The sequence below is a fragment of the Cucurbita moschata genome, unplaced genomic scaffold (genome assembly GCF_002738365.1).
Source record: "Cucurbita moschata cultivar Rifu unplaced genomic scaffold, Cmos_1.0 Cmo_Scf00014, whole genome shotgun sequence".
Classification (NCBI taxonomy): domain Eukaryota; kingdom Viridiplantae; phylum Streptophyta; class Magnoliopsida; order Cucurbitales; family Cucurbitaceae; genus Cucurbita; species Cucurbita moschata.
Window position 1 is genome coordinate 3280957 of NW_019268530.1, and position 14402 is coordinate 3295358.

Below are 14402 nucleotides of genomic sequence, written 5' to 3' on the forward strand. Positions count from 1 at the left end.
GGGGGGGGGGGGGGGGAATAATATTTATTTTGAATAATTTTCGAAAAATTAATTTCTTAACTCACAAATTATTTTTTACCAAACCCTAAATTGGAAATTAAGAAAATAAAATTTTTTAATCTGATGACTTTTTTTTTTTCCTTTTTTTATTTATATTTTCCGTTGGTCAACACATCTTGGGTATCAAGAAACAATCATAATTAAATAATTAAAAAAAAAAAACCAAAAATCGTGTTGGCCATTATTTAATTCATTTGCTTTTGACCAATACCAATTTTTCCTTTTTTCTTTTTTGATTTTAAGAAAAATAAATTTAAAAAGAAATAATTTATTTATTTATTAATTAAATTTTGTATGGTCAAGGCAACGCCTTCCTAGAACCATCGTCGCCGAAATGATCCGACACTTGCCCGCTTGACTCTTAAATAGTATCAAAATCCGACTCTGTGTTCATATTTCCTGAATTTCCACCGACTCCTCTTTGGATTTCTTCCCTTTTTTATTTTCTTTTTTATTTTCTTTTTTATTTTCTGGGTTCTTCAATTCTCATCTCGTTCATCAAACCCTTTTAATTTTATGGACAATCTCCTCGACGATTTCCCCAATTCATGGAATAATTTTCACTACAACCCTCATCTCTCAAATGGGTTCTTCAACGTCAACCGAGAAATCTTCGACCCTCTTCATCATAATTCGTCGTCGTCGTCGTCGTCGACATCGCCGTCGCTGTCGCCGTCGAGCACGGAGGGTAACTCACCGGATTGTCACGACACCTCTAATACGATGCTGAAGTACATCACGGAGATGCTGATGGACGAAGAGGAAGATCTCAAAACTAAGCCCTGTATGCTTATTGACTGTTTGGCTCTTCAAGCTGCTGAGAAATCTTTTTATGATGTTCTTGGTAAGAAGTATCCTCCTTCTCCAATCGGCCTTGGCGATTCTACTCAGAATTTTAGATCTGATTTGGGTTTTTTTAAGGCTGAAGATGAATCTGAATCTTTTAATGGAGATTCCTCTGTTTTTCCCCCTTCTGATAAACCTCTTTTGAGTCAAGATTCCTTGTTTGGGATGCAATATATTTTCCATTTTAGGCAAGGAGCTGTGGAGGCTAGCAAATTTCTTCCTGTTAATGGTAAATTTGGAACCATTGACTTGGATAATGATTCATCTGCTTCTGTTCCTTCTAGGGCTGTTGATTTTTCTTGGCTTGCTGCTGTGGGTGATGCTAGATCCACCCTTCAAAATGGGTTGTTTAGAGAAAAGAAGAATCATCAAAGGGAAGACAGTGATGAGGAGTTGAGAAGTACTAAACAATCTGCTACTTTTGCTGATGATAGTTCATTGTCTGAGTTGTTTGATGAACTCTTGCTGTGTAGGGGTGAGAGCCGGCAGTCCCCATCATGGGGGTCGGACGGTTCGTCGGAGAACGAATCGAGTAAGAAATCGAGAAAGAAAACGAAAGGTAAGAAGAATCGATCTAGGAAGCAAGAGAGTTGTGTGGAAGTTGTGGATTTATGGACATTGTTGATTCAATGTGCTCAAGCTGTTTCAAATTATGATCAGAGGACTGCTAATGAGCTGCTTAATCAAATTAGGCACCATTCTAATCCATCAGGGGATGGAAACCAAAGATTAGCTTATTTCTTTGCTAAAGGCCTCGAGACTCGGCTTGCGGCCGGGACGCCGCTGTATATGCCGTTTGCAAGCAATGAAACCTCTGCGGCTGATATCTTGAAAACTTATCAGATGTTCATCAAGGCATGCCCCTTTCGGCGGATGTCATATTTCTATGCCAATAGAACAATTCTGAAGCTAGCTGAGAATGTAACAAGGCTGCATATTGTTGATTTTGGTATATTATATGGTCTTCAATGGCCTTGCTTGATTCAGCGGCTCTCCGACAGACCTGGTGGACCTCCCAAGCTGAGAATCACAGGGATTGAGCTTCCTCAGCCAGGCTTCCGCCCCGCCGAACGTGTCGAGCAGACTGGACGTCGCCTTGCACATTACTGCAAAAGATTTAACGTGCCATTTGAACACAAGGTCTTGGCGCAGAAATGGGAGACTGTTAAGTACGAGGATCTTAATGTCAATAGAGACGAACTGACTATTGTGACTTGTATGTTCCGAATGAAGAACGTACCCGACGAAACCGTCGTTGCAAACAGTCCAAGAGACAAGGTTCTGAAGTTGATCAGGAAAATCAACCCAGATCTGTTCATTCATGAAGTCACCAATGGTTCATTCAACACTCCATTCTTCAACACAAGGTTTAAGGAGGCACTCTTTTACTACTCATCGTTATTCGACATGTACGAGGCGACCGTGCCTCGAGATAATCCACAGAGGTATCTATGCGAAAGGGAAATCTTAGGAAGAGATATCATGAACGTTATAGCGTGCGAAGGGCTCGAAAGAGTCGAAAGGCCAGAGACATACAAGCAATGGCAAGTAAGGAACACTAGGGCCGGGTTCAAACAAGTGCCATTAGACCAAGAACTGCTGAAGAATGTGGAGAAGATAGTGAACACAGAATACCATCAGGACTTCGCAGTGGATCAGGATGGAGCATGGATGTTACAAGGGTGGAAGGGACGGATCATCGACGGGTTGTCGTGTTGGGTAGTCGCGTAACGTGCCAGGACAGGAGGTATTACAATAGCCATAGAAGACTTAGAAGTCTATAATATTTATATCCATTATGAACTCTTGTGTCTGCTAGTTATTATGTAGCTTGATTGCTGGAAGTTTTGTATATAAGGATGTCAAAATTTGGGCATGAAAATCACATTTCCTCTGCTTGATTCTGCTAAACAAACACCGTATCAATCCAAGCCTACTCGAAACGGACTTGATCCACGTTCGAGAGGGATCTGTTTCACCAAAACAAACGTGGAAAACAATGATCTCTTGCTCTGATAATGTGTTATAAACTCGATATAATCTCAATTACAATAGATATGAAAGGAGGTTCGGGCATTGTTGTATAGAGAGACAGAGAAATCTCTTGCTTAGTTTGAGGTTAATTTATCCCTCGAGACAAAGAGATCGATACGAACGTTCAAGAAGGAATGAGATAATTAAAAAAATATTATACTATTATCGATTATCTTCATGATACTAGAATATTGTTCGGGGTTTGATTTGTTCTCTCGAGTCTTTCTTTGATCTAGACTCATCAATTTCGTCGGATTCCAACCACTTGCCTAAGTTAGGTCATAACCCTCAAATCATTTGGTAAGGACAACGACTCTTCATAAATGCTCGTGATATTTCCTTTATCTAACTGATGTAGAATTTAGTTTGGATTCGGGACAATTAATTTATAAATTTAGGGTAAACAATATTACATAATATTATTTTGATTTATATCTCATAGCTTTAGTTTCAATTTAATATTTTTTATGAAAATTATATAAATTCTAATTATACCGAAAGTAATATATAAATCAAAGTTTAAAGTTTCAATTGCGAGAATTGATATAATCTAAATACGAGAGGAAAAGGAACAAAGATTTAGAACAATATAAATAATAGATTAAGAAAAAGAAAACAAAAATCTCATAAGAAATTCAGGAGGAGGAGGAGGAGGAGGGGATCGATCTGCTATAATCGATGTGGGATTGCGTTAAGTTCATCATACTCATCAATGTAATTACAGATTGGATCTAATTGAATCGAAGAAAAATGAAGTCCCACATTCTTCTCGATGGGGTTGCAGAAAATTTACATCAATTTTATGAAGGGATCTCAAGATCCAATTCGCAAGAAGAAGGGAACGAAATCAAATTTCGGAAGCTACTGAAAAAGGGTAACAGATCTTTCTTCATTTTGTGTTTTCATACCCTTTCTTACGAATCGCCATGCTTGTGCCAACAAACGAGCATCGCCACGCAGCGTCTCATGATGTAGAATCGGGCCTTCTGTTCCTTAGCTAAGCTGCTGTATTTACGTCCTGCTGAAGAAGAGCTCTTCTGCGAGTAACTTCGAGGGAGATCGTTGGGGGTCTTGGAAGTGGAAGCTGGGAAAGTTCTCTGTGAAGAACATCGCAGTAATGGCGATTTGGTGGTGGAACCACTCCTTGTGAACGACGACTTGGGATTCGTAGAAGACTGGTAACTACTTCCTGAACCTTCCTTCTTTGATAGATTCCAATTCTCGTCCATTTAATGCGAGGTGAGATGGGGATGCAGGCAAGGTGTTTGTGAAAATGCCTGTGAGAGTGATAGTTGGTTTGAAATGCTAGAAAGAGATGCAGTAGAAGAGTGGGATTCTAGTGGGGTATTATGATGTACTACTTAAAGAGCACATGATTGAGATTCGAGAGGAGCTGTGAATTTATTGGAAATGAGAGTGGTAGAGAGTGATCAATGATCATCTTCTACTCCCAATTAAGCCATTGTGGGCTTTTTATTTGTGGGTCAAGGTGGCGGAGTTTGTGCCCATTTGGTGATTAATATTTGATTTTGCAGACATGGGCATGTGTTTAAAACTGATGCTCTTTCCTTTTCTCTCTGTAAAATTTGGTAATTTGAGGCTTTTTGTACCGTGAAGATCTATCGTTTTCTTTGCATTACACTCACTTCTTTGTGTGCATTGCTGCTGCTCTATTATACATGATTCTCCTCTCTCTCTGTCTTCACATTCGTCTCTGTTCTGTGTGTGTGTCTTAGAGAAAGAACAAAGAGAGACAAACAAAGGCATCCATTCAATCAGGGGAAGTGGAAAGGACACAATTTGCTAGCTGTTTATGACGTGTAAGGTATGTGTCTCACTCACCTCAAATTCTACAAATAGATCAAATGCTTTTCAAAACAAAACAACACAAATTCTTTTTTTGTTTTCCCTTTTTCTTTTCTTCGAAATGGTAAGTATAGGCCGAATAAGGGCTTTGCCCTTTTCTTTTTCCTTTATCCTTTTTCCTCCACATTTTCTAAAAGTGGGGAACATGCAATTATTTGCCTATTTTTGTTCTTATTAGAAGAGAAGGGATCTATGACTCAACCTTTTCTTTCCCCCAGTCCTTTCACCTACACTTGCATCATTTTCTCCTTCCCAAATCCCACATTGGTGGTAAATTTTTTTTTTTGTGTGAAAGTGTAGAAACCTTTCTCTGGTAGACACGTTTTAAAACCGTGAGGCAGACAACAATACATTTGGGATGTTACAAATGGTATAGAGCCAGACACCGAGAAGTGTGCCAGTGAGGACATTGAGCCTCCAAGGGGGTGGATTGTGAGATCTCTCCCTAGTAAACGCGTTTTAAGACCATGAGGCTGACGGTTATAAGTAACAAGCCAAAACGGATAACATCTATTAGCAGTGGGCTTGGGTTGTTACAAATGGTATTAGAGCTAGATATCGGGCGGTGTGCCAACGAGGACGTTGGGCTCCCAAAGAGGGTGGAATGTAGAATCGCACATCGGTTGGAGAGAGAAACGAAACATTCCTTATAGGGTGTGAAAACCTCTCCTTAGTAGATGTGTTTCAAAATCGTGAGGCTAATGACGATACGTAATGGGCCAAAATGGACAATATCTACTAGCAGTAGACTCAATTATTACTTCTTTCACCCGAGCCCTTTTTGGTTTTACTAGTTGGTGTGCCTTTGATTGTATCTAGTGAAGTCCAAATCCCAAAAAAAGCAAGCAATTTAAGAGGCAAAAGTGGAAAGAAAGAAACACCATTTTCAAAGAAACTTAAACAAATAGGGCGCTGGTGATGCTGAAGTTGAGTGGGTTAGAAGAATATTAAGCATTAGGAGGGGAGACATATATATAAACTAGAGTTTGATTAAATGGTCAAACAAAAGTAGTTGGTGGGTCCAAGAAATGATCACATGTGATTGTGGTTTTACAGATAAAACACAAAATGCAACAGCTCTCTCCATCTTCTCCCTGCAGCTGAATATTAATATTAATATTGTTTAACAAATTGCTTACATTATTAATCATGTGGGACTCAGAAAGTGGGGTTTTTGAGTGTCCCACATGCAATCATGTGAGGTTAATATTTGGAAGGGATAGAAAATGGAGGGGTGGGATTTTGTTTTCCTTCCTACTTTTGTACTCCTATCAATATTTTATCTTTTTCTTTATTTTATACCTCTGATTGTGATTTCATTCTAAATTTATGTCCATTTTTTTTTTCTTTTTTGAAATCAAAACTGCATGTGTTGTTACTAAAAGAGGGAGAACTTAAGAAAACCTCATATCAGAACTGCAAGATTGAAGGTTGGGTAATGACTTTTGGAAAAGCCAAGTGAATGTGGGTTTGGAGATACATTATCGGTGCATAATGCCATTGTTTGAAAAGAAAATGTCTTAAAATTACTTGGAAAGACGAGTTATTAGTGCTATAAGCGAAGAAAAGAATGAACTTTAAAGTCAAAAGAATTAAAATGGATGGAAAGGTTCGTAAAGTTACTTATTTTTCTATTGATATTGTTTTTTAACTTGAACATTAAAAGCTATCTCCACCGAAATTTAATATTTCTTTAGATTTAGATAAAATGAGTCAAGTCTCTTTTGGAGAACAATAAACTAGAATGATTATCTCTTAGATTTGTATCTATCTCTAAGTATCGTTAGATGCTCTTAGATGTTCTTGTTGCTCTTCGATTATCTCAAGCAACAAGTATACTTTTGTAAAGGGATTCTAGAGAATTTTGTAAAGGGATTCTAGTGAATAAGTTCGAATTGAAAAGGATCTAAGTATCATTGAGGAACCTAAACCTGTTCACCATTTTAATGTTGTTTTCAATGAAGTTATTTTGAGAGTATTCTTGAAACTTAACAAAAAAGAGTTTTAGGAGTGTTTTTGGAGGACAAGAAATCAATATTTTTGGCACCTTATGATCCAAGTTTCTAGCCCTCTCCTAATATCCAACCCTTATGATCCAAGTTTCTAGCCCTCTCCTAATATCAAACCCTATGCTCATATTTCTAGATGATATCAAACTACATCGTATTTCTAGATGATATCAAACTCTATGCATCATATTTGTAGATGATATCAAACTCTATGCATCGTATTTGTAGATGATATCAAACCCTATGCATCGTATTTTGTAGATGATATTAAACTCTATGCATTGTATTTCTAACCTGATATCAAACTCTATGCAGCGTATTTGTAGCCGTCTTACCTTATCACTTATAAGATCCAAGTTTTTTTTATCACTTATAAGATCCAAGTTTTTAACCCTCTTCTAATGTCAGACTTGATACATTGTGTTGCCACTTCGCAGACTCGCAGAGACACGAGTCTTGTGTTGTCGTAATAAGATTCAAGTCCAATAAACATTCAGTGAACTAGTTGGAGCTACTCATCAAATTGTTTACGGTAAAAAATAGTTGAACTAGTAAGTTTTTAATAGCATTGCTCAAAAATGGGGTTTTTTGGACCCTCCCCATGTATTTACATTGGTACCATAATATTGTTCTTTTAGTGCTAATCGGACGAAGAAAATATACAAAATACTGAAGAACTACTAGAGTCCTATGCCAATCACGCGCAGACGCTAGCCTAGCCACCACCCAGATCACCGCCGGCGGCCACTCTAGGAAACACCAAAAAATATCCTTCAAGATCGTCAGGCAGTTGAAAATATCCATTCGCTGGAGCCTCCCGCTTCTTCGCCGCCGCAACCGCCTTTTTCCTCGGCGGCGGCGGTGGCACCTTTGCCGGCTGAATTCGAAACTCCTGTCGCTCCGGCGTTCGGTATCCCTCCATCGGATTCCTCTGAATCTGAGAAGTTTTCTAGGAAAGATGAGAGAATTTTTTTTGAAACTTGCGGGTGACGAAAATTTTGTAGTGGATACGAGTAACAGGTAGGTGTTCTTGGACATGCACGTGTCAGAATCTGGTGAGGCTGTAATATACGTGGATCTACGTGGCTTGTTTCCACCATCCCACCTGGATTCTGAGCTGTCACCCTAGAAGAAATTGCGCGTGAAAATAAAGAATTGTTGAGCCGGGCCTTACCCTAATTTAGTATATAGCTTTTTTATTCAATTTTACAAATCAAAACCATTTCAAATACAGAATTTCAGAATCCTATAAGAGATTTAATGAAAAGGGATAAAATTCGCAATAAATAAATATATATATATATATATATATATAATATATTAAATTAAATAGACACTGTGTTCGAATAAAAGGAGCATCGAAGTGATATGTGTAAGATGTGGTTTAGTAAGATTTCAAAGAACGGAGAGTTACGAGTTAAAGGTACTCGCTTTTTTTTTTATGGGTTAGTCACGAGAGCTCTAAAACTATACAAGTATGCTAATTTTTTTAATGGGTTAGTCACGAGAACTTTAAAACTATAAAGTATGCTATATTTTTTGAAGTAAGGTGTTCCATCGATATCTTAAAGATTAACAAAAAAAAATTAAAACCCATAATAAGATTTTCAGTCGATTTTGTAAAGACTTTATGTCCAGAATTCGATCATTGGTCCTGATAATCTCTATATCTCTTGTACATGTCCACGTTACCTACTTATCGTTTTTGAGTGAAAATTACTATTCTCACAACACCAGTAAAATCCCGTGAGATGTTATCTTAGATAGAATGTTTCCACCAAAAACATACTTAATTTTGAAGTTTCTATTATTAAACCACAAAAAAAAAAAAAAATACACCTTATACATATAGATAGTAATTCTAAATCTTTAAGTCTTTTTCAGTCACCCTTTTTTAAGATCACTCTCACTCGAATGTAGTCTCGATTCATTCGAGTACCCTTCTTTACTCAAACGTCACATATTCAAGTATAACCGATTAGAAAAAAGATCAATCTTAGATGGATATGATAGTTAAGATTTTTGTTAAGAAAAGTGGAGTGGTTTAGTATGTTTCCACTTTAATCCCATAAATGACTTCCACATTGAGCAATAGAATAGCCACACTTTGATCATATATCTTTTCCCATTTCTCTTTACATGTGTCCTTTACCCCAACCTTTACCTCATCAAGATCTAATCTTTTATATATTATATATATATATACTCCCTCTTTTGCATTATTATCACACCACACCTCCACACCGTAACTTGTCAAGAACAATTTGGATACTCAATCAACATTTGGTGTATGACCCAAAAAAATATCTCTTTCTTTTAACCTAAGTTTTGATCTGTAATGATTAGATACATTATGTATCGACATCTTTCTATACAATTTATTATCTTAACTAAATTTTAAAATTATAAAAAAATATAAATAATCACTCGATATAGATTTAAAAAAATCACGCCGATTATTGGATATAAAGTGATATGCTTTCGATCGAGGACCGTATAATAATAAATTTTAATCTTCCTTTTATAAAGAACTTAGCACGTGTCAACACCAAAAGCCCACGTCTTAAAAGAAAAAAGAAAAAAGAAAAAAACTTTCCTTTCTTTTCGTTGTATCAAAAAGCCAATATCACCTTGTCTTTGCATTTGAATATCATGCTCGATCTTACTTCTTTTAGCTATAAACCTTTAATAAACGTGAAAACATCGTTCTTTCCACTCGATACATGAAATTCAACTTATTTATTAAAAACGAGCAGATGCCGTGAATTGCATCTCCTCCCATTTCCTTTCTCCTCTTTCTTTATTGATGATCATCTCTTTTTTAGAGTAAGTGATAGTAGAGACATAATCAATGATGAGAATATAAATTACGTAGAAGAGAGAATGAATAGAGGAAAGAGATATACACCGATATCAATTGGAAAGGAAAACAAAACATTTTTTGTAATAGTATGAAAACCTCTTCCTATTAGACATGTTTTAAAATTATGAGAATGTCGCCAAAGCGGACAATATTTACTTGCTATAAGCTTGAGCTATCACGGATTCTATTATACGATCTCAGTTTTAAGTATCAATTATTTAAAAAAAAGATATAAAAATAATACTTTTATTTTAGAAAATAAAATATTTGAACTTTGAAGGTCAAAATGGACAGAAAAAAGAAACAAGTTCCCCACCATCACCGCCGTCAAATTTTTCCGAATATTTACCCAATCATTTTCTTCCACGTACACACCGACCGTCACGCATCCCTAATGTAAAGAAGTACGTGGATGAATCTCAGCGGTCCACGTGTCCACTAAGTTGCGTAAAGCTGTTAAAGTGAGTAGTGACGTGTTGCGAACGAGTTCTCTGAAGCAAAGACCTGGGAGGGGCAGTATTCTGAACACGTGCGCACGTGCAACTAACAAGTGTATGTTACTGATGCCAGCTTGCCACCTGTATTGTACATGTCATTAATTTTTTTTTTTAAAGAAAATTATATTAATATAAATATCTTTCAAATTTTTTACTTTATTTAAAAAATATCTTCCAACCTTCAATAATACCAACTTAAAAGAAATCTAAAAAATATTTTTCCTATCTATTTTTAGATGAAAACTAATAATATTTTATTTTAAAAATACACCATTTTAAAACATGCACCTTAATTAAAGGCTTTATTAATACTTTTAAATTTTTTTAAAAACTCAAAACATCCTTCCAATATTCTAAAATTTTCAAAATAAAATAAAATAAAAATAGTGATAATTTAATTTTAGAGATAATTTAGGGAATGTGCTTATCCAATTCATTAATGCTATTTTAAAAAAAATTAAATAGTTAAAATTTAAAGTTTAATGATATTTTAAAAAACGTCAATAATAATATTTTTTTAAATTTAATAAATATATTATTAATAATATAATTTATAGATATTTTTATTAATTTAGCTAGAAACGATGGCATTAATTTAGAAAAATTTAATTTATTAACTATCATTATACAAATTATTCTTAACGTGAAACAGCTGTCAGCTCTTATAATCGGTTTTCATAAAAATTGTCACATTTTCTAACTATTTACCAATTTAAAATTTATTTATATATTTCTCATAATCAAACTCTAATCGGTAAAATTATTTTATTAAAATAACTTTTTTCAAATAATTTTTTATATCTTTAAGATTTAGGTCGGAAAGTTTTTGAATTAAAATGGGAACAGAAATACAAATCTTATAAATAAATTTGTCTAATTTAAAAATTCAAAAATTCGAATATTGCCAAATTTATGATCAAATATATATTATTAAAAATTTTCAATAATATAATTAATACATTTATAAATATATAATTAAAAAAAATTACAAAATCATTTTCTTTTTCAACCAAGTCAATTATCTCTGACCTCATAAATTAATTCCATTTTGAAATTAATATTATTAATTTTACAATTCAAAAATAGGAATCACATGTTTTAAATTAATTTATTTATTTATTTAAGATTCATATAGTCCATAAATTTCACATAAAAAAATCTTTTATATCATTTTTTTGTTATTAAAAAAAATTCATAAAATTTATATATTTTAGACCACGTATATTAACAAATTACTTAACAACTTGATTGTATATTAGTTCTTATACTCGAAATTTTTTAACTCACTGTATAATTAATATATATATTTTATCAAAAATAAGATACGATTCTAATATCAAATACAAACTTATTCAAAAAAAAAAAAATTGGGTAAGGGCTAGAACAAGAAGGGAATGCATGGGGCTAAAATTTTTATCTACAAAAAGGGCCTTATAGAGTGTCAGTGTAAAATTTGATGACATTTGTCTTCAAACCAAACCACTCTCCTCACCTTTTCTTCTATAAAATCCCCTTTATTTCATACCCTTTGCTCTCCAAATTACACCTCACAATAATGCTTCCTCTTCTTCTTTTATTTGGTCTCCTCCTCCTCCTCCTCCTCTGCCTCCAATGGCGCCACCCCAACCACCACCTCCTCCCCCCTGGCTCCATGGGCTGGCCTTACACAGGCGAAACCTTCAAACTCTACACCCAAAACCCCAACTCCTTCTTCTCCATTAGGCAAAAAAGGTACTCCAAAACAACTTCAAATCTGTTTTTGGTTCATATTTTGAGTTCTGTTTGTTGTTGTTTTTGTAGATATGGGGATGTGTTTAAGACACACATATTGGGGTGTCCATGTGTGATGATTTCAAGCCCTGAGGCTGCCAGAGTTGTGCTTGTGAGTAAGGCTCATCTCTTCAAGCCAACCTACCCACCAAGCAAAGAGAAAATGATTGGCCCTCAAGCTTTGTTCTTCCACCAAGGCCCTTACCATTCTCGCCTCAAGAAGCTCATCCAAGCCTCCTTTTTGCCCTCTGCAATCAAACCCTCTGTCTCTCAAATTGAGAACATCGTGCTTCGCCTTTTACCCTCTTGGGATAACTCCCAAATCAATACCTTACAACAATTGAAAAGGGTATTCACAAAATTTGATTTTTTTTCCCTTTTTTGGGACAATTTTGCATGATATGACACAATTTTGCCACACGTTTGCATGATATTATATTGTTTTTTGTAGTTTGCTTTTGATGTGGCGATGATCTCCGCTTTTGGTGACCAACAAGACTTGGAAATTGAGAGAATTAAACATCTGTACCAATGCCTTGAAAAAGGCTATAATTCTATGCCTCTTGATCTTCCCGGAACGCCTTTTCGTAAAGCAATGAAGGTATAAACGTTATAAAGTTTGGATTTTTATGCTAAAGATTTGTTTTTTTTAATGAATTATCAAATGGGTTTTAGGCGAGGAAGTTGCTGAGTGAGACATTGGGGAAATTGATTGAGAAAAGACAGCGGAGCAATGAGTATGGCGGTGGGTTGCTGGCGGTGCTTTTAGGCGGCGACGGCGACGGCGACAAAGTGGAGAAAAATAAGCTGAGTAATTCACAAATTGCTGATAACATAATAGGAGTGATCTTTGCAGCTCAAGACACGACAGCCAGTGTTCTAACATGGATTCTCAAGTACTTACATGATGATCACCATCTTCTTGAAGCTGTTAAGGTAAAAAAAAACCTGTTTGTGTTGGGGTGAGAGAGGGTCCGAGATTAGCTAATTTAGGGAATAAACATGGGTTTATAAGGAAGAATAACATCTCCATTGGTACGAGACCTTATCTTATCGGGACCTTTTTGAGGAAACCCGAAACAAAGTCATGAGAGGTTATACTCAAAGTAGACAATATCATACCATTGTAGAGCACAGTCACGCCTTTAACTTAGCCATATCAATAGAATCCTCAAATATTGAACAAAGAAGTTGTGAGTCTCTAGTAAAAAATGACTCAAGCGTCGAACAAATGGTGTACTTTGTTCGAGCACTCCAAATAAGGAGTCGAACCTCGCTTAAGGGGAGGCTGTTTGAGGGCTCCACAGGCGTCATGGGAGGTATTTTGTTCGCGAAAATGATTGTTGAGGATTGTCGGGGGCAAGTCCTACATTAGTATAAAGTCTTTTGGGAAAGTACAAACCAAAGCCACCAGAGGAAGATTGTTGAAAATTGTTGGGAGGTAGTCTCACCACTAATTTAGGGGATGGTCCTAGGTTCATGAGCAAGGAATACATCTCGAGTGATATAAAGCCTTTTGAAGAAGTTCAAAATAAAGCCACGAGAGTATATGCTCATAATATATAATATCATATCATATGGGAGAGTCGTGATTCGTAACCGTTTGTTATTGATACGGTGCAGAAGGAGCAGGACGCCATATTTGAGGAGAGGGTGAGGGAAGGGGGGCGTGGGCTTACATGGGATGACACGAGGCGCATGGCATTGACAAGTCGGGTGATCCAAGAAACCCTAAGAACAGCAAGTGTTCTGTCGTTCACGTTCAGAGAGGCAGTGGAAGAGGTGGAGTTCGAAGGTTATTTAATCCCAAGAGGATGGAAAGTTCTTCCGCTGTTCAGAACCATTCATCACTCTGCACATTTCTTCCCACACCCCGAGAAGTTTGATCCTTCAAGATTCGAGGTGCCTCTAAATCATAAATAAATAAATAAATAAATAAATAAATAAATAAATCTGTGGGTCATCCAAACATAACATCAACTCCAAACACCCCATGTCCTTTTCGATGTGTCTAACCTTAAATTATATGTTTTATATAATCACGTGATCTCTTAATCTTCGCGTTCACAAGTCGTTACAATCTAGTTGTCTCTTAATCATCTAATTTCTTAATTAAACTCGTCTCTTAAATGCATGATCTTTTTTTTATAACGTCGTTAAATGTTTGTATTATGATGAAGGTGCCACCCCGACCAAACACGTACATGCCATTTGGAAATGGAGTGCACTCATGTCCCGGCAGCGAGATGGCTAAGCTTGAAATCCTCATTCTTCTCCACCACCTCATCACCGGTTACAGGTCTCTTTTTATAATTTTTAGCTTCTTTTTACACGAGCTTAGTGTATGACATGTTTGGAAGTGATTATTATAACTCGAGTGTTACACTAGCTAAACTAAAGTGTTCGAGTTTTTTTTTTTTTTTTTTTTTTTCTCTCTGTCTCCCTTTTTGTTGGGGG

At 35.9% G+C, this 14402-nt stretch overlaps 4 protein-coding genes across 7 annotated transcripts in view; 3 read left to right on the forward strand and 1 right to left on the reverse strand.

Annotated features, from left to right (window-relative positions):
- Positions 1 to 14402, forward strand: part of LOC111452116 (telomere repeat-binding protein 5-like) — a 23420-nt gene that overhangs the window by 8633 nt on the left and 385 nt on the right. The gene's annotated exons all lie outside the window — the stretch shown is intronic.
- LOC111452115 (scarecrow-like protein 30) lies at positions 390 to 2894 on the forward strand. Of its 2 annotated transcripts, XM_023092659.1 has the most exons (2): positions 390 to 1298; positions 1380 to 2894. In XM_023092659.1, the coding sequence occupies exons 1-2, from the start codon at positions 577 to 579 to the stop codon at positions 2635 to 2637; spliced, it is 1980 nt and encodes a 659-aa protein (XP_022948427.1). In that variant the 5' UTR covers positions 390 to 576; the 3' UTR covers positions 2638 to 2894. The 2 variants fall into 2 exon arrangements, with proteins under 2 accessions (XP_022948427.1, XP_022948426.1); XM_023092658.1 differs by having other exon boundaries at positions 390 to 2894.
- LOC111452118 lies at positions 3519 to 4643 on the reverse strand. The gene has a single exon (XM_023092665.1). The coding sequence runs from the start codon at positions 4167 to 4169 to the stop codon at positions 3855 to 3857; it is 315 nt and encodes a 104-aa protein (XP_022948433.1). The 5' UTR covers positions 4170 to 4643; the 3' UTR covers positions 3519 to 3854.
- The window catches only part of LOC111452117 (abscisic acid 8'-hydroxylase 2-like), a 5692-nt gene continuing 2948 nt past the window's right edge, over positions 11659 to 14402 (forward strand). The window contains exons 1-6 of the mRNA XM_023092664.1: positions 11659 to 11906; positions 11976 to 12294; positions 12397 to 12546; positions 12621 to 12881; positions 13569 to 13847; positions 14126 to 14244. Coding sequence (XP_022948432.1) covers positions 11731 to 11906; positions 11976 to 12294; positions 12397 to 12546; positions 12621 to 12881; positions 13569 to 13847; positions 14126 to 14244 — 1304 coding nt within the window. The 5' untranslated portion in view covers positions 11659 to 11730. The remainder of the gene's footprint in view (positions 11907 to 11975; positions 12295 to 12396; positions 12547 to 12620; positions 12882 to 13568; positions 13848 to 14125; positions 14245 to 14402) is intronic.